This window comes from Vicugna pacos, chromosome 4 (assembly GCF_048564905.1).
Source record: "Vicugna pacos chromosome 4, VicPac4, whole genome shotgun sequence".
Lineage (NCBI taxonomy): Eukaryota > Metazoa > Chordata > Mammalia > Artiodactyla > Camelidae > Vicugna > Vicugna pacos.
In genome coordinates, this window is record NC_132990.1 from 55,144,565 (window position 1) to 55,170,737 (window position 26,173).

Here is a 26,173-nt window from a genome sequence, read left to right on the forward strand (position 1 = left end):
GGGAATGGTGAGAGTAAGTGTCGACTGGATCACGGCATGAAAGAACTTCGCTGAGATTATGTTTATGTTCTGTAACTTAACAGGAATTTGAGTGACACGGGTGTGCATTTGTCAAAACTATGAATATTACATAAACATTTGTGAATTTAATGTATGTAAAGTTTAAATTAAAAGAAAAACCTATAAACAATATAATTTTAATCTCTAGTTAATAATATATATGCTGAAGTATATAGAGGAAAAGGTAATGATTTCTACAGTTTACACTGAAACACATCAAAAATGACATGGATCTAATAGGGCAATAGAGAAATGAATAGACACATAGACATGAGATAAGCAAATCTAGCAAATATTAGTGGTAGAATCTAGTTGGTGAGTACTTGATGCCAATGCAAAATTCCTTCAGCTTTACATTATGTTTGAAATTTTCCATAATACAGTGTTGGGAAAAAATTATACAAAGCCTGCTGGGAATACAGATCTGAGTAAATGCTGTATCAATGAATGAGACAAGGGTAGAAATTGGATCAAAAATAGCATCATTATAAATTCTCTTAAAATTAATTAAGGAAAAAGTTCCACTACTTTAAAAGGTAAAATTTTTTAACAGGTTATTTACAATTCTTACAAGAAAGAAATTAAAAATAAATTTTAATGGTCCCTGTGAAACAATTTCCTACAATGCACTCTTGTCAGGGTTTCAGTTGCTATTCCTAGGGGATGGTACAAAGCAAGGAGAAAGAAAGGAAAGAAAAGAAATATATTAGAAGATTTACCAGAATCCTGTTCAAATGTAATAAGGTTTTACAGTATGATTTTGCTGGCACACTTGAATTTTATAATCTAAAACTTGTAAAAAATAGTTTTAAATCAATATTTTTAAAGCTGTGACAATAAAGGAAATTACTTTTTAAATTAACATATAAAAAGTAGGTAAGCATGCTTATAATTAATCCTGATATAACTGCAAAATAAGTGGTTAAAAGTAAACATGGAAGTTCATCTAAGAATATCATGATGCTTTTCACCTAGAATATTTATTGCAGATTTTTAAAAAATGAAGCACAGTCTGTTTTTAACGATGAATGATCCCATTATATTTGAATATCATAATATTACACAGTATTTATTTTTCTCAACTTCTTCAAAATTAAGGAAAGTAAAAAATAACATCAGTGAAAATAGAGGCCCAAAGTCAACAGAATAATATTTTCAAACTGTTCAAACAAAATAACTGAAAACCTAAAATTTTGTGCTAAACTATCTTTCAAGTGAAAAAACAAAATAAAGACACTTTAAGAAAAAAAAATTAAGAGATTTTTCCACAAACAACCCTAGAAAGAAAGAAACTATCCCTGGATGAAAGAAATAGAATGAAAAAAATAATAATAAACAAAGAAATTGGTAAATATGTGTGTGGATCCCAACTGTCACCGTTTCAAAAAGGTGGCGGAGGAGGGAATTGTTCACAATTGAGGAACTTAAAAACAAGGTAAAAATAAAACCTTAGATACAAATAATATGGAAGATGATGGAGGGGTTAGAAATAATATTTAAGGTCCTTGGTACTGTTCAGGAGAATTGCAGAGATATTAGGTAGAGACTGTGTTAAGTTAAATAAACATCTTCAAAATTATGGCTATTGTACATGTATGTATATGTTTGTGTGTATAATTTTGTACTCAAACAGTAAAGGATGTTTTTAAATACAATAAAATGTTTATAAAACTAATGATGCATTAGGAAAGGAAGTAAGTCTCAATGACTGTCTAATAATTATCATTCAAACAACAATCTATGGCCATAATGTAACACTAGAAATCAATATTGAAAAGAAAAATATCAAAAATTCTTTTAAATGTAGAAATTCTAAAACATACTTTAAATAATTCATGCTAAAAATTGTGATGAAAATTTCAACATATTTGTAACTTAATAATAGGACTATCAAAATTGGTGGGATAAAGGAATTTTATAGTCTTAAATATACATATATTACAAAATAAGAAAGACTGAAAATGAATACACTAAGAATCCAAGTCAAAGAGTTATAAAAAGAGGAAATGGAAAAATCCAAAGACAAGTAAAGACTGACTCAGCAGTTTAAAATTTTACCAGGCCCAAACAATTTCCCTGGATAGTTGTAGGGAAACCAAGAACAGGTAACACCTGTCATATGTGAATTGTTTCTTAAAACACAAAAAAAAGGGGGGTGAGAAGATCCCCCCAATCCTTTTGTATAAGCCTGAAATAACACTGAAACAAAAATTGAACAAGGACAACATGAGAAAGGAAAAATTATGAGACAATCTCACAAAAAGAGATAGAAAATTTCTAAATAAAATACTAGTAAACAGGATCTAACAGTGTACAAAATAATAATATCTAACATCCAGGTAGGGTTTATACCAGGGATACAAGGATGTGTTAATATTAAAAAAAAAAAGTTAATATACTTCACCATAGTATCAACTAAGAATAAAAGTAAATGGTGATTTCAGCAAATTTGGAAAAAGTTTTGATAAAATTCAATAGGCATTTATAATTTTTAAATAATTAGAAACTTAGCAAACTAAAAACAGAAGAAAACGTCTTTAACCTGATAAAGGGTATTGATTAAAAACTAACTAACTAACAAGTATAACTAACAAGTTCCCTTTAAAGTTCCAAACAAACTCAATATTGCACAGAAATCCTACTTAGTGAGGGGTAGGGAAGGGAAGGAGAAAGGAAAGGAGAAAAGAAAGAAGGAAAGGAAAGAGAAAAATAGAAAAGAAGGAGAGAAGAAAGGGCGGGAAGAAGAGAAGGAGAAAGGGAAGGAGAGGAGGTATGAAGATTGGAAAGGCAGAAACAAAATTGTAACTGTATACTGAAAATAAAGTTCTCTACATAGGAAGTGAGAAAAAATTTTTTAAAGGAAAATCTTAAAATTTAAATTAATAAGAGTAAAATCTAGTAAGGCTGTTTAATACATGATCAATACACAAAATTCAATAGTATTTTGTGCAGCAGTAACAACTGGTTAGCAAATGTACTTTTAAAACCATTTTACAACACCAGTTAAAGTATAAAGTGCTCACAATAAATCAATAAAAGCTGTATAAGGAATTTTTGAAGAAAAGTATAAATCTTCATTAAAACACAAAAAAGGAAAACTCCCACACATTAGGGAGCTTCATTTGATTTATGTTAAGAAATTCAAGAATAAATATGTTAATTCACCCCAATTTTCTGTATAAAGTAAGTGTAATTTCAATCAAAGCAGAATTGGGATTTTTTTTAATTTCTGAAGTTTACCCCAAAATTGAATAGTAAAGACCAAGAATAGCCCAAAATGATGTTAGAATAAGAACTGTAAATTTCCTATACCAAATATCAAGATGGACAATAAAGCTACAGTAATTCAGATAGCATAGTATTGATACAGGTAAAGATAAATATGGCAAAGAAACGGAGTAGAGAATTCACATATAGGCTCGCCATATGTGGAAGTTTATATCCTAAATAAAATGTTAATAAATGTCAAATAAATTCATATTATATATAACATTGAGCTACTCATAAATCTTTCCTGCTACTTATTCTAAGAAGACTAGCAGCCAAGAGGTGGATACAGAAATATCAAGATCTTGATAAGCTTAAGAAGAGGCATCCAGTCTTTTTCCTTCCTCAGAACATTTAATTCAATACTCAACACATAACAGGTGCTTAATACTTATTCACTGACATGAGTAGGATACTTGTTAAAAAACATTGAATTTGTTATTTTATTACTATTTATTTATATTAATAATAATAAAGCAACTCAAAATTTTTGAAAGTCATTCATCTTTACTGAAGCTTTTCTCTTCAATACATAATACCATATGACAATTTAAAATAGCTCCACTCTAAATACCTATAGCTTAAGTTACAGGAACTCAAAAATAACAACAAAAACAGCACACACTATTCAAGATCTAATGAAGGAAACTAGTTTATACCACCATCTAGTGGCCACAGAATATAGCACAAAGAAAGTACTTACCCAGGGATGTCACCCAAGTACCAGCATCTAGAGTTTACACGTAGAGCTACTGCCCTCCTACTCAGCTGGGCCAGAGTTGGATCCATCTCTCCCGCTTGCTTCTGCACATTTGATGAGTCTGACCTTTGGACATAACCAAGTAGAGACACCGTTAAGGGGACTGTTGCCTCTGCCCACCTCATATAATTTCCTCCACCCTTTAATTGACACCTATTTGTTATGTGGGGTGTAAAATGCACTGTCACATTCATTCGACCAGACAGGCAATAATCAAAAATTGTTCAGAAAAGTCTCATATACTGTTATTAATGATATAAATTTATAAAACAGTTTGGTACTATTTAGTAAAGATAAGTAAGTACATATCTTACAACATAACAATTCCACACCTAGGTATGTACTCAACAGCAGTGGTTCATAATCTCACAACTGGAGGTTACACTCTATGGCGAGGGTCCATGGGTAAAATTCAGAAGGTCTGGTAACTTGGATGTAAATTACATTTTTAATTAATGCCACCAATTCCTAGCTTAAAATAAGCATTTCCTTTGATTATAAAGGTAGGCAACAAATCACAATATTATTAGCAAGACCAGGAACTTTGTGACCAATAAAATCACAGATATTGTCAAATTCCATTAACAGATAAAACTGTATGCTTATTAGTAATTTAAAGTTAAATCTCTAATTCAAAAAGATACATGCATCCCAATGTTCATAGTAGCACTATTTACAATAGCCAAGACATGGAAGCAACCTAAATGTCCATTGACACATGACTGGATAAAGAAGATGTGGTAGATATACACAACGGAATACTATTCAGTCATTAAAAAAAGAATTAAATAATGACATTTGCAGCAACATGGATGGACCTGGAGATCATCATACCAAGTGAAGTAAGCAAGAAAGAGAAAGAAAAATACCATGATATCACTTATATGTGGAATCTTAAAAAAAAAAAAGAGGGAGACAAATGAACATATTTACAAAACAGAAATAGACTCACAGACATAGAAAACAAACTTGTTACTGGGGAGAATGGAGCGGGGTGTGGAGGGATAAATTGGGAGTTCAGGATTTGCAGATGCTATTATATATAAAATAGATAAACAAGTTTCTGCTGAATAGCACAGGAAATTATATTCAATACCTTGTAACAGCCTATAATGAAAAAGAATTTGAAAGGAATATATATGTATAACTGAATCACTATGCTATACACCAAGAATTAATACAATATTGTAAACTGACTATATACTTCAATAAAAAATCTATATCTCATATCCACTAATAGATCTTATTATTTAGTGCCCTAATAAAGAAGCACATCTATTGCCTTTTGAAGAATTTGTTTTTGTATTGTTCCAGTTTTTTGAGATCTAATTGACATATCGTGTAAGTTTAAGGTATGCAATGTGATGACTGATATATACAGATACTGTGACATGATTACCACCATAAGGTTAGTTAACACATCCATCACTTCACATAGTTACCTTTGTGTGTGTGCTGAGAAGTTTTGAGGTCTATTCTCTTATCATATTTTAAGAAAATAATACAATTATATCTTCCTCATTCCAGTTCAATTTGTTATCTTTGCATTTTTGTAAATTTTTTTCTTTGTAACCCTACTCATTTGTTATACATTTGAAAACATTTGAAGTCTATAGACTCACAAGATTTCCAAATGGTTTCTTGACATAGAAAAGGTTTAAGATGCCTGCCTTAGAGGAATTCTTCCAATGGAACTAGAAGACATCAACAAAGAAATTCAAATGGCTTTGTCCACAGAAGTCAAATGGACAAAAAATTAAGGTATGGAATAGTAACAGCAGAGAAATGAATTAATCATTACAACTGTATTAACATGGATGATTTTCAAAGGCCTAAAATTAAAGCAAGAATTATATCATAAGATAAAAATAATCTGATTCCATTTAAAGAAATTTCTACTTCATGCAAAACAAATAATATATTGCTTAGTGTTATATACAACTGCAAATTTTAAAAAATAATGTAACGATTAATACAAAGTTCAGGATCATGGTTACTTGAGGGAGATCATGGATGTATACTGGAGGGAGGAGAACAAGAAGGAACATGTACTGAGCTAAACTGCTGGCAATATTTTACTTCTTAAGCTTGGCAGGCGCACAGGTGTCCATTACTTTCTTCAAAGTGTACAGATACATTGAACATACCTTTGTAGCTAATATAAATGCTTCATGTTACCTCCTTACAGGCCATCTCTGTCCATCCAATCTAAATAGCTATCCAGTTACTCTATATCACAGGTATTTTAATAATCCAGGGGTTTTTTTAGTATAATTTTTCTAGCTTTAGACTACCTGTTTTTTGGACTACTTGTTAGAAGTTTAGGATATACAACAATAATTTTCAAAATGTTTATCCTATGTGTTTTCCAGGTATTTCAGAGACATGTAAAAAACAAGTAGGCACAGGAAAACATTCCATTTTAAATACTATTTAGAGGCGATTTTCCATCTCAAGTCTAAAATTACCTTAGAGGTCACAAATCTTTTAAATACAGATGGTAAACTGAAATTATTCTACAATCTTGCCTTTAAACTCTGGCTTGGCCACTTAGCAGCAGTGAACCAGAGGAAATTATTTAAACTCACTTTTCACTTATAAAATGGAGATAAAGCTTTTTCACTTATAAAATGGAGATAAAGCTTAACTTATAGCAGGATAACTAAAACCTGTGAGAAACTGAATAGGAGACTGTCTTAGGCACCTAACAGTATTTAACAATGTTTACCTATCTCTAAGTTATAGCCATAAATTTTACTCCTATCTTATAAGCATTCTCCTTTCGGATATATTCTTGCAATTTCCCTCTATCTTTCTCCTGGCTTGATGCAATTCAGGATAAGGCTCTAGGAGATGGCAAGGCCACAATGTGGAGGAAGTTTATGTCCTTCTATGTATAAAAGAGCTGCCTGCCCACCAGGAACATCCATTTTGTTTTCTCATAAAAAATAAAATCCATTAGAGTTTAAGTCATAATACACTTTTGGTGTCAATTTGTAACAGCAAATTAGCCTATACTAATTCATGTATTCTTGAAAGATACTACCAAATATTGAGATCTCTGGCCTCCTTCTCTCTTCAGCCTCAGGAACTTGGCAACAAAAATTACACTTCACAAATGGGACACCAGAAGTTTCCTTACAGGGGAAACTGACTAGACAAGAGAAGTAATTTATAGATAACAGTTGAGGTGAGGGAGGTCTACTCAAGGAAACTGTCCAGTCAGATCACCCTACAGTAATGCCCATTACCTGGCAGACCCATACTCATAGAGTTCTCAAACTTTTTTTACTGTCCCACTTGAAAATACAAGCTGATAGACAAGGGTCACAAATATGAAAACATTTCAGAAAAAACTCTGGTACCAAAGACAGAAGAAAATAATCAAATAGAAAACAAAATAAAACTCAAATGAAGACTTCAATCATCAACTTTTAAAAAGAAAACATCTGTAATTAGTGTCCTGAGACAGACAGAAATATTGAACCCATGAAACAAAAAGAGGATAATATTTCTGAAGACAGTGGGGGAAGAAAACATTCTGGAAAAGGGGGTAAAAGGAGCTCTCGGAAATACATACTGGAGGTCAGAAGTTTAAAATTTTACTAGACGAGTTAGAAAATAAAATTGGAACATTTCATCCCCTCTCCATAAGCAAAAAAAAAAAATTTAATAGGGGGAAAAAAAGAAAATTAAAGGGTCGAGTGGGGGCAAAACATCTGAATAAGAGAAGTTCCACAGATAGAGGAGAAAGAAAAAATCCAAGAAACACAACAAATTTTTTCATAATTTAAGTGTTTCCAGATGGAGGAGGGGTCTACTGAGTGAGACACAATGGATTCCTTTTCCAAGGAATATCACTGTGAAATTTCAGAAAGTCAGGGACAATGAGAAAAGATATAAAAGCTTCTGGAAAGAAATAAGTCACATACAAAGGATCAGGAATCAGAATTGGATGAATTTCTCACAAAAAGCTATAATACAATGGAGCATTACCTTTAAAACTATGAGGAAAATTATTTCCAATGTAGAATTTTACATCCACCCAAACTATAAATTAAGAAGGTTGATAAATACGTTTTTAGAAATGCAAGTCTCACAAGTTTAACTCCTATGTACCCTCTCCTAAAATTAGGCACATAAAGATACAAGATCCTAGAAAAAGGAAGTCCAACACAAGGCAAAAGCGATTCTGTAGAAAATCAGTGAAAGGGGAGCTTAGAACTAATACAAGGCCATCTCAGGGACCACTTAATCCACACTGGACCAAGAGAACAAAAGACTCCTGAAATATAACTCTAGAAGATGAAAGTGATAACCTGATTAAAAAGTTAATCATTTTGGGTTTTGGCAAATAATCTGGGGATTAATGAGTGATGGTATAAGGAAAAAAAGGGAAGCAAATGAAAAAGAGAAATAAAAGAAATGTCACCCTTCTGTTGATTAAGATCATAGGTTTAATCTATATGGCAGTGGCTTGAACTAGAAAGTGACTTCTCATGTAAGACAGAAGTCCAGAGACAGGCAGTCCAGGGCTCTTGGCATGGTGGTCCACAGTGTCAGAACCTAGGCTGCTTCTCCCTTGTTGTTCTGCCACTTTCAGCAGGAGGCTTCCACCTTATAGTCCAAGAACTCAAGCCACATCCAGATTCCAGCAAGCAGAAATAAGAAAGACACAGAGGGGAAGAACCCCTCCTACACAACTTGAAGATCACTTACAGTAAATGCACTAACATATCCCACTGGCCAGGACTTAGTCACATGGCTGAAGCTAGACGCATGGGTTCTCTTAGCATTTTTTAAGAGGGGGTGGGAAAGAATGGCTACTGGGAAATAGAAGTCTCTGCTACCTTCCTCCAGCACATTCTAGTCTCCATATTCTACTTTGTTTTACCTCATAGTAATTATTTAACCCTGATAGTTTTTTCCTTCATTTATGTTTCCCCTAACCTGGAAGTTCCAAGAGGACACAGACTTTGTCTTTTGTTCACCTCTGTGCCCTAGTTTTTGGAAAAGTGTCTGAAGAATAGAGGGAATTTAATTAATACAAGTTAAATGAAGGAATGAACTGTCAATTCCAGGGAGGAAAGTCTAAGAAAATAAATTTAAACATAAAGATCCCTTCTAGGCACAGATAATGCCTTGTCTTCATTAGCCAGAAATGGATGCCTGTTGTCGGGAAAAACTGAATCACCCTCTCTGGAATAAGTAACTTTAAAAAGCCTCCTTTCCTCTGAAGAGATGATTGAAGTCATTACACAATGCACAGCGAAATCCCTAGTCTTAATAATGTAAGCAATGTTACATTAATGTTTGCAATAATGTAGCTATTAGAAAGAATAATGTAAACATTAATATGATGTAGGTAATGTAAATTAATAAAGTAATCAATTAACTGAATTTTTTGTGTAAACATTAGACGTGAGAAGGGAAATTATCTGGGGGGAATGGTATATTAGAGACTTAAATCTTCCTTTTCCATAGAGAGTCAACAGATATTATCTAAACCAAAAACAGAAGAAGAAGAAGAAGAAATAGCAGAATATGCTTATTATTTGAAAATACAGACACAAACGTTGGAAGAAACAGCTCGAAACGTTTAAAGTGGTTATTCCGGTAAGCAAGGATCAGAATTTTTGCTTTTAAGGCTTATAGAATTTTAAGTTTTAACAACATATGTTCATCTTTGAATTTTTCATATGTAGCTCAATGTCCCCATTCCTCTGAGCTCCTGGAAAATACAATGTTAATGATAAGGAGCCTTACAAATTGATGTTGGGGGCAGTGATGACGGAGAATGCGCTTAGAACAGAAAAGTGAAGGCTCCCTGGTCTTCAGCTATATGTACATCACAACGAATAAAACCTAACGGAAAACACGTCCACAGTTTAAATTCCAAGCATGACACGCGCAGATCCCTACTGCCTTCCCAGTGGTCCCCCACACTCGCTTTCTACACACGAACATGTACGAATTGTACGCCAAGTGCGCGTGGAGACGAGGGGATGGGCCCAGAGGCTGGCCAGGAACGGCCTCAGCCACTTCTAATGTGACTTCTGACGATGGGGTAAGAACGTTTGGGGAAACAAAGGGATTGGAAAGGTCAGAGCTGACACCAGACACGTCGCCTCGAGAACTGGGCGGTGAGGCCGCGCCTCCGCGCCGGAGGCGGAGCCCAGTCCCGCCCCGAGCTTGCGTCTACCCCTGGTGTAGGCGCTGCTCCCTGCCAGTGGGGAAGCCACAGGAGGAGGAATTTAAGAAAGAATACCCGCCGTCTGCCCTCCTCAGCGCCCGGAGCCGCGCCATGCTAGCCCTCCGAAGCAGCCTGACTAGAGCTGTGGCCGCGCGGACGCCGGCGCCTCAGGTACGGACCGCAGGGACGCGCCCGACGTCTCCCCTGGGGGAGGGGTTTGCGAGAGGCTTCTGCGGGAGCGCGCGGGCCGCGCATGCGCCTACCTGCTCGCCCCCCCCCCCCCCCCCGCCAGCGTGGTGCTGCCCGCAGAACTTCTAGTGCGAGTCCCGGAATCCGGAGACGGGGTACCCCGGGAGCGGGAGGAGAAGGAAGGGTGCCGCTAGGGGAAGACCCGCTGCTTGGGTCGCCTCCAGTCGGCTCGTGAACAGCCATGAACGGGGGCCTTTTCTGGCCTAAGTGTCCGGCGGCCCTGAGGACACCCCTAAAGCGCCCGCTGCTGCGTTTTTGCCGCCCAGCGCGGTTGCTGTTGCCGCATTGGGGCCCATGCCAGGCGCTGGTCTGGCCTGTTTTATTGATTTGTCTTTTGACAAGCTACCGGCTGCTCCCGACTGAAGGGAGAAGGAGCAAAACGTCAACCAGATACTGGCTGGCAACAGAACCGGCCTCCCCTTTTTAAACGAAATACGCAACCTCCCAGCATTTTACAGAGAACAACCTTAAAGAGGGGACCCAGGGTGCGGGTGGAGGAGCATCCTGCCCAGCAGCTACTGTCTCGTGAAGCTGGTGCCCAAGTCAGGCAGGGTCCAGAACCTCGCAGCCAATATGATGATAACAACTTCATTTAAAGTTAGATGAGAAATGTACAAAACAGATTTTTGTGATTCAGCCCTAACTGTCAGGAATTGGCCTATTCTGTGAATCCAACCTAGAGATTTTACTGTTTGCTATTTAGGCTTTTACTCCTTTCTCAAAGGACAGGGTAAGAAGGGGATTAATCTACTCTAGAGACTGACTATCTGGAAAACACTAAAGAAGAACCATCAATGGTCCCTTCACTCAAAATTAGCAAGGCAGTCTTTACCCTGATTCTCTCTACTGGGGCAGGGGCAGGAATTATACCTTAAATTTTTATTCTGAACTTTGAAGTTTTTAAGTATCAACCAGATGATCTCTTACAAGTGAACTGTAAGTCACTGCTGTGGAGAATGAGCCCTAATTTGGACACAAGAGAGCCTGAAGCACTCATGATTCCTCCCCCAGCCTCGTTCTGGTGGCTCTGCAACAAAAATCACTTCACATCCTCTCACAAACAGACACACCCCTTGCTGTTAACCTTTACCTGAGCTTTTCTATTGTATGTTTCTTCTGCCAACGATTATGAAATGTGTGTCTTTGATCACATATTTTGATCTCCAATTACAAATTCCCCTAAAAACAACTTAAGCAATTGTTACAAGTGCCCCATTGGACCATATATTTATATTTTATGTATAATATTTTAAAACTATATATGCTATTTATAATTTATTTGTGTAACATTCTGTTAATAACGTTTGTTAAAACGGCATATAAAGAATGTCTGCCAGATGCAGGGACAGCTGCAATTGTTTTTGATGGCAAGCATAGCTGGGCAATGAGAATATAACTCATCATAGACATGAAATGACCTCAAGATAGAGGATTATAATTAAGCCTTCTACACAATTAAGTAAAAATATATACTTTAAAGTGTATGTATGTGTGTATATATATATATATATAAGTATATAAACTAAAAATATATACTATTGTGTTTTGTAAACAAAATACATGTCAGAACAAGAAGCCTACTGCTTTCCTTTGAAGCTTTTTCTCCTCCCTTCAGGTAGTCAGTATAAGACCAAAATTCATCAATAGCTTATATAAGTACCAAAACTGTTTTAATACATAATTCTGGTGTAATCAGCTTCAGGAAAGGTGCACATGCTAACCAAGTGTATGCATGATGGATATGTAAACTAGAATGCCATATGAATGTATGTGTATATGTATGTGTGTATATACATATATATAATATGTGTATACATAAACATAGACAAAGGATAATATATGGCAAAGCATTTCTTACTGAAAGTTAAGTTCACTCAGAGAACCAAATTAGAAACTTACATTGTGAGCATATGACTATTACAAAAGGAACTAGTAGTTCTTAAGGGGTACTTCCTTCAACCTGCTATAATTGCATAGATTAAATGCCCTTCTTCAGATTGCATCTATAATTAAAACCTAATAATTATTCAGACAATTCTGACTTACTGATTTTTCATTTTTCTAGCATTTACACAGTCTGTCGTCATATTACAATGCAATTGGATAGACAATAGTTTCCTATTACATTAATTACACTCCTAATCTATTTTTGACCAGTGATTTCCTTCAATGGATTTAGGAAATACTTTGATCTGACTAGCAATTTCCATTGTTTTAAGATCCTAAAAAAAAAAAAAAAAAGAGTTGTCTGCTAGTAAACACATTTCAATTGTGCCTGCCAAAATACCTGTGTATTATAAAATTGCTTTAAATGCTTAACTCTAACACATACACTATTGACTAAAGACAGAACATTGGCTAAATAAGGGATAGTAAACTATTTGTAAAATTTATTGTGATACTAATTGTAGTCCTTGGGTAAAGAAAGTGCTCCAGTGCCTCCTTATGAGCAACTTCTCATGAAAAAGTGACTAAAGGTAGATCCCCTGCTAGGAAACAGTAGCTAAATATTTAGAATATTTAAAATTAGTTATCTTTATTGACATATCTCTAAACAAATTCTATGGAGAAAGGACAACAGAAGTGCAAACAGATCATGAGTCTGAATGTCCTTTGTTTCCAGGCTCAGATTCAGTTGTAACATATTATAAACCCTACCTTCCCAAAATATTTGATTTGCTTTATCTTTCTTTAGGTGTGCTCATCTTTTGCTACAGGCCCCAGACAATACGATGGAACATTCTATGAGTTTCGTACCTATTATCTTAAACCATCAAAGATGAAAGAGTTCCTGGAAAATGTTAAGAAAAACATTCATCTTCGGACAGCTCACTCTGAATTGGTTGGATACTGGAGTGTAGAATTTGGAGGCAGAATGAATAAAGTGTTTCATATTTGGAAGTATGGTATGATTCATGAGCTTAAGTATTCAGTACAGATCTTCATTCAGTTAGATATTACATGAGACTTGGATCTATGTTGCTATAAATACATACAGCTTAAGTAAAACTTTAAAAAAGCAATACCAAAAAAATAAATTCAGTGATTACTCCTCCCAGTGGTACACCTCTAACAGCCCATTGCTGGAACCTTTATATTATCACATGAGAAGTAATACTGGGAAAATGTGGCATCTCCAATTTCAAGTCCTAAAATTGTGAACTGGACTTTAATGCTTATAAAAGTTTAGAATGGTGTATTGTAAAGATCGTTGATGAAAAATTTAAAGCTGTGATTGCAAGAACCCAGGTGGGTTAGGATCATAAAAGAAAGTAGAATTATTTTTTTCTTAATATTGAAGCTATAGCCGGTATCAATATTTTATCAGAAATCATTCAAACATCTAGGGACTTTAGGAAAACAGAAGTTAATAGTCAATTTTGAAGCCTTCATCGTTCTATAAGATTTAATAATTCTGTTATGTTTCAGGACCACTTTTGGGTTTTTTCTGCCCCCAGGATTTCAAGGAATTCACCATCATTATATTAGTCTAGGGAGGTAAAGGAAAAGAAATTGAGTGAATTCTTCCCATACCGAAGCTGACCAGCCCCTGGTTTAGTAGAAGAAGAACAGTTGCAGGAATCCCTAGAATGTTTATTCAGATCTTTGTGAAGTCACATCAGGACTTGATATTCAAAGAGCTTTTAATAACTTCATTTAGTGTTTGGTCATCAGTGTCCAAAGTTAATAGTCATCTTATACTTTAATATGAAAAGTACTCATTCTGTACTTAACGTGGCCATAGTTTAGGGGTTTTCCCTGTTATAATAGAACAAACCCCCATTAAAACACAGTTTATGCTTTAATGCAACACCAGTTGAATCATGTCCCATTAAGAAAATAAGTAGTAAGGTCCTGACATAATGTAAGCTCTAAGGTAGGTGTTATTCCTTATCCACAACATAAACCATAGAAGACTCTTACCATTAGTCTTATAAAGCCCTAATAGTAAATACAGTACTGGGTTCATATGTTTGTAACAAACAGAAGAGAAATAGTACTATGTAAAAAGAATGGGCGACAGTGAGAGAATCAGCATTATTTCTTTGGAAGCTGTTTGTTCAAAGAAGAGGCTGAAAAAGCAAATCGTAATTTCATTTGTGTTAAATTTAATTCAGTTGTACCTTGACCTTACCGCTCATCACCATCACCACCCACAAAGAAGAATAGTCTTTTTCTAAACTGACACTGTAATTTAAATGTTTCAATTAAATGAATAAGAATAGTTAATATACATTGAGTACTAAGTTGGTGCCAAACACTGTTCTGAGCTCCTTTCATGTACTAATTCATTTAATCCTCACATCAGCCCTGGAGGTAAACAAGCATAGAAAGAGTCAATAACTTACCTAAGTCTCACAACTACCTACTAACTTAGTAGGCAGTAGTAGCTTAGTAGGTCGTTGTGAGTAGAGTCTGTGACGCCCATTACTATAATATATTATCATTAGTTGTTTACATTGCTCCTCCCCTTTTAGACCATTAGCAACTTGGAGACAGATGTCACATCTATTTATGTCAGTATCTCCAGGGATATAACACAGTGTCCTTATGTGGACTCCTGAACACTTGCTAAACGGAATGAAACTCAGAAAACGTACAGGTGATTTTAAATTTAACATTTTTATTTTTCTTACTCCTTTTCTTTCCATAGACAATTTTGCTCATCGAACTGAAGTTTGGAAAGCTTTGGCCAAAGATAAGGAATGGCAGGAACAATTTCTCATTCCAAATTTGGCTCTTATTGATAAACAAGAGAGTGAAATTACTTATCTGGTGCCATGGTGCAAATTAGAAAAACCTCCAAAAGAAGGTAAGTCCTTCTTTCTTAATCACTTTGAATTTTGATGGAGAAAATACTAAAGATTTATAAAAACTAAAGCTCTACTGGAAAAAAATGAAGTTAATCTTTTGCTTAATATAGGAACATATGTTGATTGTTGAAATAAAAATAAGTTGGACCTCTTAGCTTATCCTTAAAAACATGAGCATTAAATAATGAAGTATTTTTCCAAACTGGTATCTTACTGATACTTAAAGCTTAGCTGTATTACAGAAAAAGTTGACATAGTAAAGGTCGAGAAGTTGGGCCTTGGGAGCAGGGAACACATGTGGGTAGATGAGGGATAGTGTATAATATTTTGTCATAGTTTTGAAATAATATAAACTTTTAAATATGAAAGTATTTTTCCATAAATTACTACTAATCTCAAATCACCAAGTATCAATTTGCTTATAAAAGTGACCGTTTGGGGGGAGTGAATTAACTGAAATTGCCAAGCTGTATTACTGTAGTCTAACTTTTGTGTCTTCCTCTTTCTTATTTCTCAGTTTGAAAATAATTCCTAAAGATTTGTCTTCTTCCTGATTTCACTTCTTGCTGACTTAAAGAAATTATTACCTCAATCCAGTTTTAAACAAAGGTCAGATTAGAAAAAGCATAAACTAATTTAAATTTTATTATTATCTCCCCCATTATTCCCAACTCTGTAGTGCATTTTAGATTACAGGAGATTTGAAAAGTCTTATTTAGATCCTTAATCACTCACATCCCCCACTGCTTTTAGCACCATGTAAGTGAACTAGTGGGCTTCAGAGACAATGTCAGATCTTGATTCTCTTTCTCTATGTGATTCATGATTCTTCAGTAACTTTTGCATGTTTTTCCATTATTTCTCAAATCTACTTGTCCCCTAGTTTTTTTCTCTTCACCCACCCTATATTTCTACCCAGAAGATAAAATCCTTTTCAGGTATTTACCTGGATATTTAGGAATAATGAAACCATCTTCTTTAGGGTTTGTTTTCCCTTAAAAACTCTGAGACAGTCACTTCAGGTCCATTTGCTTGCTGTTCCTGGTAGAAATGGAAACATATAGGGGGATATTACATAAAGTAAAAAGTACTGGAAGTTGGAAAGAAGAATGGAGCTATAAGAGATTGGAAAATACTTCCTTATTCATTTCTTTTATAGAAGTGTAGATGCAGACAGCTAAAAAAAATCCTATTCCATTGTAAATTCTCACTATTTTAATGAAAAATTTTACAGATTAAAAATATGTTAGATAATAGCTTACCTATAGCTTCCAGTCCCTTTTTCTTTGTTCTGTATGATAAGCTTAACAACTGACCCTTAAACTAGGACAAAGACTTTCTAAACATAAAAAAATAGACAGTACAAATTGGTAATAAATATGTCTACATGAACATGTATAGCTGTATGATCCTCCAGATCTGTACATGTAGATTAGCTTTCCACTGGAACCAAACTAGACAGGATTACAAATTGCTTGCATGTGTTCTGTAAAATAATTATTTTTCTCCCTATTCTAGGAGTCTATGAACTGGCTACTTTTCAGATGAAACCTGGTGGGCCAGCTCTGTGGGGTGACCCATTTAAAAGGGCAGTTCATACTCATATCAATCAAGGCTACACAAAATTAGTTGGAGTGTTCCATGCAGAATATGGAATACTCAACAGAGGTACGGTTGTCCATTTCTTCTATGAAACTGCAAAGTATATTGGTGATCTAGTGTTACGTTCCTTGGGTCAGTTTGTCTCTGTTCTCATTATTGAGTATATTTTACCTTTTATTGACAAATTTTTAGTTTTTTGTAATTTTAAGGGGTAAGCAAACCTATTTTACATCTCATTTATTAAGAATATTAACATCTTGTGAAGCCTTATTCAAATACTGAACTGGCTCTTTTCTCTGATACATCAAAATGATAAAATTTTTAAAACTGGAAAAAACCTGAAGAAATCACCTATTCCTTTCATTATCTTTTGTTTCCTCTGAACGTACTTTTATCAATTTTCTTCTTTTTGTCCTTTTTCTCCAGTTTTTTTAGGGTATAACTAATGTGTCACATTGTATAAGTTTAAGGTATACAACATAGTGATCTGATATATGTATATATTGCAAAATGATTACCACAGTAAGTTTAGTTAACATCCATCACCTCATATAGTTACAAATTGTTTTTCCTCATGATAGGAACTTTTAAGATTTATCTTCTTAGCAATTTATTTATCTTACATGTGGAAATTTGTACCATTTGTACCTTTTGTGGTTTTATTTTTAATAACATGACTTAGGGTAGGGAGATTGCTTCTGGGGGAAAAGGATTTAAAAGTTATTAAAAATATTAAAAGCATGGAGAAGCCCAAAGAAAAACAATTATCCATTTCTCACCACTTAGATACACATAGTATATATACCATATATATGTACATATATGTGTACATATACATAGTATATTAATTTATTTAATAAAACACTTACTTGGGATATTTAACTTTTAACGTTGAAAGATATTCCAATCAGAATTTTAGAGAGTTTTTTTGGTGGCAAATTCAAATAATGCTTGTAAAGTTTATCTAAAAGGATAAATAAAAAAGACTTTTGATATTTCAAAGACTCATAATATCTAGTTGCCTCATCTTCCCGACTTCATGTCCAAAGGACATCTCAAATGTAACATATCCAAAGCTGACCTGATGGCTGCCCACAAATTCAACTGCTAGTAATATATTCTAAGAAATTAGTTGACTGTACAAAAATAGTTGTTTGTTCAAGTTGGAAAATACATGAAGAGGAGAAAAATTATGACAATTATTAGATGCCTATCTCACACCATATGCTAAAATAAAATGAAGATGGATTATAGGTTTCAATTAAAAATTGAATTCATAGAATTACTAAAACAAAGTATAGATAAGTTTATATAATAATATGGATTAGAACAACATTTCTAAGCCAAAAGCAAATGAAGAAACTATGAATGTAAAAAAGAGTCAACTGATGATTTTATGATACAAAACTGCAAATTTTGTGTCCCCTAAAACAACATAAATGAAATCCAAAGACAAAAAGAAAAATAAAAACTTGGGCAAAGATGATACAGATGTTTTTCAATTGTTTCTTTCCAGTATTCTAGGAAATATGCATGTTCTTCATTACACAAGAAGGAAATTTGAAAGACTATAAAATTTAGAGTCATATTTGAATGAAAATATTAAAGTTTTTTTAAGTCTTTAACTTACTATAGTGGACATGTATGATTTTTATTTTAAAAAACTACTGAAAATGTGTGTGCACACGCTTTCTAATCTCAAATTCATTCTTAGTGTACTAGGAGTATGATAATACGCTGAGAATAAATCACTATTGCATTTCCAGAGGACAGTATATAATATATACACTGTATATTTGCAAGTGTATATGTATCTATAAGATATACTCTTTGGTTCTCTCAATGTAAACTTTAGGAGTTATATTAAGAAAATATTAAGATCCAGACTGCCTGGGTTTGAATCTCAAATCCACCACTTAAAACTTTGTGACCTTGGGTAAGTTACTTAACCTCATTGTGCCTTACTTTCCTCATCCATAAAATGATGATAATAATAACCTACCACCTGAGATTATTATGAAAACTAAATGAGTTAGTACATGCAAAATATAAGACGAGGCTTGAAAAAAAAAGAAAAAGACCAGGCTTGGCATGCAGGAGAACCCAATGTTAGTAGCAGTTGTCATCAACATTGTCATTATTATAGCTATATATGTACTGCTGTTCTGATGAAGATTATGTCAACGTTGTTTACAGTGTGGAAACAGCATGGTGTGACTTTATGTAATACACATGTAACACAGAAATAGATATATAGATATGTGTCATATATTATGTATTTATAACCATAAACCATATATTCTTATGTGTCTATGTGCATGTAAGTGTACATACATATATAAAAATACATGTATGCATAACTATGGAAAGAGATACACCAAGTATGAAAGTGGTTATCTGAGTGGTGTAGGCATACTTTCTGTTGTCTCTTTATCTGCATTTTCCTATATAGCTATATTGTAATTATAAAATGTTTGTAAAAAATTATGCACAAGAACATTATCCCAGTATTTTATAGAATGTTGAAATACTGGAAATAATTTAATTGGTTAATAGTAAGGGGTTGGGATAAAATGTTGTATCTATAAGGAGGAATTCACATAGCTATTAAAAACTGATGTTATTGCCATAGAAACTATGCATTGTTGATTTTTTAAAATCTATGACTAAGACTAAGCATAATATACAGCAAGATCCTAATGTGATTTTACTTGTATTTTTTAAAGAAAATGCACTTAATATTGGTAGAGGTTTTCTCTAGGTGGTTTACATGCTACTTTAAATTTTTTTTCTATGTATCCCCTAAATGTGCAGTGGTAAACACAGCTTTTTTATAATCTCGCTTTTGTTAAATAAAATAACGTGTTAGGAAGTCATGAAACTTGGGTCTAGTCCTGATTGTGTCTTTAGCTGTGTTACTTAACTTCCCTTCTCCAGCTTTCTGTTTCATCATCTATAAAACCGGTTTGATTAATTAATTTATAAATTTATCTCTCAAATCTCTGACCCTTCTGCAATCGTACCACTAACATAGTTAGTTTTACCTTCTAGATACGCACTATTTTGAGCCAAAGAGTAAGGCCTAAAGTTTCTGACTAATTTTCTGTGTGTCTTATTTGTAGTAATGTCATAGCCTTTAGAGTCTATTTCTGCTTATTTCTGCAGTTCACGTTCTTTGGTGGAATGAGAGTGCAGATAGTCGTGCAGCTGGGAGACATCGGTCTCACGAGGATCCCAGAGTTGTGGCAGCTGGTGAGCTATTTCACTCGGCACAAATTATTCTCAGGACAAATTTCATTTAGTCAGTAACTTTATATGCCTTCTTATGAATTTTTTTTCAGTTCGGGAAAGTGTTAACTTCCTTGAATCTCAGCAGAATATGCTTCTGATTCCTGCATCATTTTCACCACTAAAATAGTTTTCTGCTGAAATACGAAGTATTTCATTAACTGCGAAGAGATGTGTCTGCTAGTGGTGCTTAAATTCTCCCAAGAGATTCTCATTTTTATTTGAAGGAGGTGGTAAGCTAATTTGCTGTGTCCTTTCCATTTTTAAAAGCTAGCTCTGTCCACTGTCACCAATACTTCAGGAAAGAGTCTGTTTATTTTCTCCTTGGCATCTCAGTATCTGTCATACATTAAAATCGTTGCCATTACTATAGAATCTTGATTTTCATTTGTTTCAGAATATCTCTGGTTCTCTGTTTTGACAACCCTCTGCTCTTACACCATTCTCTTAACATTCAAGTGATTATGTTACATTTCCATACCTGTGAGAATATCTTTAAATTATTTGTATACATTGTCAACCTTTTCATCATGTTTACTTTTCTGAGATTTTAAGAGTTTTTTGTCCAGTAAAGTTTATTTTATAATACCAATTGGGATTCATAAAAATATAAAGTGTATCTCTTTACTATGGAAAAGTACAATATCATCTGTGTCATCTGTGTTAATTATGACACAGTAAGAATTAATCATTTGGATAATAATCTTATTAGGTCCTGGTATTAAAAACCATTGATGATCCACTGGTTTATATGTTGCAGTGTCTTCATTTACAGTTAATTTTACTAATTTTTATTTCATTCTGGATCACTATTTAACAAAGATACTTGATCATCTATTTGTTTTAATGAGATATTTATGGTTATGGAAATGTTTGCCCTAATAACAGCCTACATACACAGTCTGATTCTTTTTATTGTGGTTTGTATTTTTATCCTCATCACTGGAGCTATTGTTGTGTTGCCATAAGGTAATGAGAAAGTAACAATGTGCTGTCTTTACTGTAAATATTAAGTAATCTTACAAGAATCTCTTCAGTACTATCACAGACATACTAGGATTTTCCTACAAACATCTGTAGTTTTTATTGTACTTGAGTGCCTCAGCCTCCTTAAACTAGGTTTGGTACTTCCAAGCTCTCCTGGTAGCCTGTACTTACAGCTGTGTTCTTTTATGTTTCTAACATTTTACAAATACAGTACAGTAAATTATGAATTAGCTGTCCATGGGAAAACTGAAAGACAGGAAGCACGATCACCTCTCATTTACCTGGTCTTCAGGAATTCAAAGGACAGACTGAGTTCCTAGGAAGGCAAAGAACACCCTGACTTGAGGTTAAAATCTATCAGATTAGATTAGAGGCATTGGCTCCGAGTTTTGATAAAGAGTCTTCCACCTCTGTTTCTTTGAAAAGTTGTCTCTTAGGGAAGGAGGTGGTGGTGGTCGTGGGTATTAACTGAAGTCAGTGTGGACAGACTTTCTCTGGTGTGAGATGAGATCTTTGCTTAATGCCATGTTTGGTGACATGACAGTGTACAATGGCCTCTGCCTTTTCCTCTTTCACTCATCTTTAGACCAGCTAGAACATTTCCTGGGGCTACCCAGGGGCTGTCTCCTCCACCCAGTCCAGAGCCCTGATGGAGATTTATAAAGCAGCAGCAGAGCGGAGTTCTTACCAACAAAATTGGAGAGCCAGTAGATGATGGGCTTCATTCTGCTGACGAACTGCAGGTCCTTCACTTTGCTGATTCTCTCCTGGATCAGAAACACGACAAAGCTGGCTGGGACGAAGGACACTGCAAAGATGACCCAGATGGACATGAGGATTTGCACTTGACATGCTCTCCCTAGGAAGAGAAAATAAGGATCTGAGGGGTCATGGATGCAATTGAGGATTCAGTCAAGGACACACACATGCATACAAATTCACATGAATATCTGAAGCTCAGAAGAAGACATCTGTTCAATAAATAAAATAAAATTATTTTATTCCAAGTTAAAACATCATTGTCAAGTCAAAAAACCTGACAATTCAAATGCAAAACTGATTTCTCTGAGTTCAGAAGAGTCCAGCACTAAAGTGAAACTGTTGAAAGGGGTCTGAGAGACCCAGGTATTCACTGTTTTTGATCTTATAAGAGCAGCAGGTTATAAATTCTCATACGCACGAAGGACTGGTTTGGTCTGAAAACTTATTAATGCAAAAACATTAGTGTGAAACTACTCAAATAAGTTAAATTCTTCTGGCTGTAAGTAAACTGGAAAACGGTGTAAAGTGTATCAATCTCACAGAAAAATTCTAGCAAATTCTTGGTATAAGCATGCTCTTATGCCCATTACACAGGGTCTTCTATAAAATTCCTAGTGACCTGTATTGATATTCTGTAGGAGATAAGCAGAAACAATAATTCCATGCTCAATATACCTGATCTACACTTTCAAGTATTAATTGTAACTCAGTCTTGACTGGCATAAGAGCACTAAATGCCAGTGATGGCTTTGTATTTAAAAGTTGTAAACAGTAAACTGTTAGGTGATCATATTCACCTGCAAGCTACTCCCAGGGATCAGCACTCTGGGCCCATTTTTCTGACATGTCTTGGGATGTATACTGTACCTTGCCCAGCTTTAAATGTTTCTTCACTTCCTCAATGACATCCTTAACATGACTCAAAGGAATTGATGGAGAATTACTGGCACCCTGGGAAACCCACCATACCTAAAAGGATGGCCTGACAATAAAATCCATGTGGAACACAGCATTACTCGCAGCAGACACAGGATGAGTATGTACCTACTCCATTTAAGTAGAGTCCTTCTACGAAGGAAGTCCAAATTCAGATTTGGTGAAAGTTATAGCTCAACCTGCTCTATTGGATTCTGGCAATATCTTAACTCTTACGGTTCCTGCCGAGGGAGCTAACAGAAACTCAGTGGGGAAGGGGAAGGGCCCTGGGATTGATTACAGACAAAGTTAGACATCTGAGATGTTGAGGAAAGAAGGCTCACTCATCTCACAGATACTCCAACCATGGTGGCTCAGGCCTGAACTTGGGTCTCAAGGCAAACAAATGAGGAGTCAGGATGAATAGTGAGGGGCACTGACTATAGAGGCCTGAAGGGCTTATATACAGGCCTAACATGAGGGCCCCTGTAGGGGTCTCAGACTGCTCTTAAGTTTTGAGGTAGCCATGTAAGTTATCTCATTTTCCAGGAGGTATGAATGGATTTCAACATTTCTTCCTTCTTTTCTTCCCAAGTCCCACCTGTTCCTTCAAAACTCAGAGCAACAAATGAGTTGAAAAGCACAGAAAATAAATGGTCTTAATACTATTTCCTCCATCCAAATCCTTCTTGGGTTCATGTAAAAAGCCTGAAAAACTGTACTTAAGTCCTTAGGACCTTTTGGGAATCTGATTCCCAAAGTGTAACTGGGAGAAAAGTATAACCAGGATATGAGACTCATGTTTCAGATTAAACCAACTGAAAAACCACCTTATTTAATAATATACAACTGAACTAGAAGATCTTTACATTCAAAGCCACAGGGCTGAAGTAGTCTGGGTCCTAAAAATACCACACATAGAAGAGCTGCTTGCCAATAAGGGAAACCCATTCTAGATTCTTAAGAAATAAGAAATAAAATCTTATTTTGTTTCAGACAGTATACATTTTGGTGTCTATTTGTTATAGCAGTTGAGCCTATCCTATTTAATATATCCTTGAAAGGCTGAACCACATTCAGAAATACCAGATACAGCAGAAGAGGTCAAAACTAGTCATTAATTAATTAATTAAGTGAATGGCTTCCTACCAAACACTGAAGTATCCAGTCTTCTACACTGGTCAGTCACAGAAAATGCAACAAAAGCTTAAAACTCACCTAAATGAGGACCCTGAAAATCTCCTCACAGGGGCAACCAAGAGGCTAAGAGGAATGACTTACAGATGGGGACAGATGGGTCCATTTCCCCTCAGTGAAACAGCCCAGTAAGAAAACTGTACAGTGAAGCCCACATTTGATAGCCCCACTCATACTCAATGAGCTTTCAAAAAAATTTTTTTTTGTCACTCCCAAATGTGAGCTGATAGCTAAGGGTCACAAATGCAAAAAATATTTGAGGAAAAACACCAGTATCAAGGAAGGAAAGAAATTAAATGATAGAAAACATTAATAAAACTTAAAAGAAACAGAAATGATGCATAAAGAAGAGCTAAAACAGTAACTAAAACACCTGTAATGAATGTCCTCAGAGACAGAAATATTGAACCCATGAAACAAAAAGAGGATATTGTTTTAGGAAAAAGAGAGATAAAAACTACTCTGGAGAAGGGATAAAAAAAGAGCTCACAATGTCTAAAATTCAACACATGAATTAGAAGATAAAATTGTAGTCCTTTACCCCAAATAACCTAGACTAAAATTGTCATGTAAAAAAGTAAAAAGAGAAAATTAGAAAATCAAGTGGAGGCAGAATATCTGAATAACAAAAGTTGCAGAAATTGATGAGAAGGTAAAAATATCCAAGAAACACAAAAATTTTTCAGGACTGAAGAGTATTGAGATTATACTGAGTGAGGAATATGGGTGAAAAAATACTCCAAGGCACGTAACTGTGAAATTTCAGAACATTACAGGCAAAGAGAAAAATATAAAAGTTTCCAAAGAGACAGAGAAACAAGTCACATACAAGGATGCAGGAATCTAAACGCCATGAATTTCTTCCTAGAAGCTGTAATACAAGAGAACTGCCTTTGAAAATATAAGGGAAAATTATTTCCAATGTATAATTTTATACCCAACCAACATATAAATCAAGAGGTTTGGTAGAATAAAACATTTTTAGAGATGCAAGTCTCAAAAGTTTAATTCCCATGTACCCTTTCCTAAAATTAGGAGTGAAAAAACACAACAACAACAACAACAAAACCTGGCAACAAGAAGTCCAACACAAGGCAAATGAGACCCCCTCCCCCCCAGGATATCACTAAAAGGAGATCCCAGAGTAACTACCATGCTTTCTTAGAGAACAACTAGTGCACACTGGCACAAGAGAAGAAAGGAATCCCAAAAGATAACTCCAGAAGCAGAAACTAATATGCTGGTTAGCAGGTTTAATCATATTGAGAGGAAATTTAATTTTTGGCAAAGAATTGGGGGTACAATGAAAATAACAGAAACAAATGAAAAAGAGAAATGTAGGAGTCACCCTCCTCCTGGTTAAGATCATAGGTGTAAGCCACATAGCAGTGGCTTCAACTAATTTCTCATGTAAAACGGAAGTCCAGAGACAGGCTGCCCAGGGCTCCTAGCATGGTGGTCCACGGTGTCAGAACCTAGGCCGCTTCTCTTGTTCTGCCACCTTCAGCAGGTGGCTTCTACTTCATAGTCCAAGAACTCAAGACACATCCACGTTCCGGCAAGCAGAAATAAGAAAGAGAGGGAAACGACCCCTCTAACAACACTTAGAGATCACTTAGAGTAAACGCAGTAACACATCCCACTGGCCAGGACTTAGTCACATGGCTGCACCTAGATGCATGGGTTCTATTGCTAATTTTTTTAAAGGGATGGGGAAGAATGGCTACTGGGAAATAGCTAGGAGTCTCTGCTACCTCCCTCCAGCACTTTCTATTCTCCATATTCTACACTGTTTTACCTCGTAGTATTTATTAATCGCTGATAGATTTTCCCTTCATATGTTTATCTGTTTTCCCTAACCTGGAAGTTCCAAGAGGACAGAACCTCTTTTGTTCACATCTGTACTCCAGTTTTTAGAAAAGTGCCTAAGCATAGAAGGAATTTAGTAAATAAGGGTTAAATGAAGACATGAATTATTAATTCTGGAGTAGGGCGAAGTCTCAGAAAATAAACTTAAACATAAAGATCCCGTCCAGGTACGTATAATGTTTTTTTTTGTCTTGCTCAGTTAGCAATGGA

At 35.0% G+C, this 26,173-nt stretch overlaps 1 protein-coding gene across 2 annotated transcripts; it reads left to right on the forward strand.

Moving 5' to 3' along the window:
- Positions 1–10,241: 10,241 nt before the first annotated feature.
- Positions 10,242–23,899, forward strand: NIPSNAP3A (nipsnap homolog 3A). Of its 2 annotated transcripts, XR_004189659.2 has the most exons (7): positions 10,263–10,451; positions 13,225–13,435; positions 15,184–15,342; positions 16,862–17,011; positions 20,111–20,197; positions 20,287–20,466; positions 21,807–23,899. XR_004189659.2 is itself a non-coding variant. In XM_006213388.4 (6 exons), exons 1-6 carry the CDS (start codon positions 10,392–10,394, stop codon positions 20,361–20,363), a joined length of 744 nt encoding a protein of 247 aa, XP_006213450.1. In that variant the 5' UTR covers positions 10,242–10,391; the 3' UTR covers positions 20,364–21,133. The 2 variants fall into 2 exon arrangements, 1 of the variants encoding a protein (XP_006213450.1); XM_006213388.4 differs by lacking the exon at positions 21,807–23,899 and having other exon boundaries at positions 10,242–10,451; positions 20,287–21,133.
- Positions 23,900–26,173: the final 2,274 nt, after the last annotated feature.

Excerpts from the sequence above, each read along its gene's own strand:
- NIPSNAP3A (XM_006213388.4), top strand. The coding sequence starts at position 10,392 with ATGCTAGCCCTCCGAAGCAGCCTGACTAGAGCTGTGGCCGCGCGGACG. Across the intron at positions 13,436-15,183 it reads GTTTCATATTTGGAAGTATG|ACAATTTTGCTCATCGAACT; the intron begins GTATGATTCATG and ends TTCTTTCCATAG. Across the intron at positions 17,012-20,110 it reads ATATGGAATACTCAACAGAG|TTCACGTTCTTTGGTGGAAT; the intron begins GTACGGTTGTCC and ends TTATTTCTGCAG.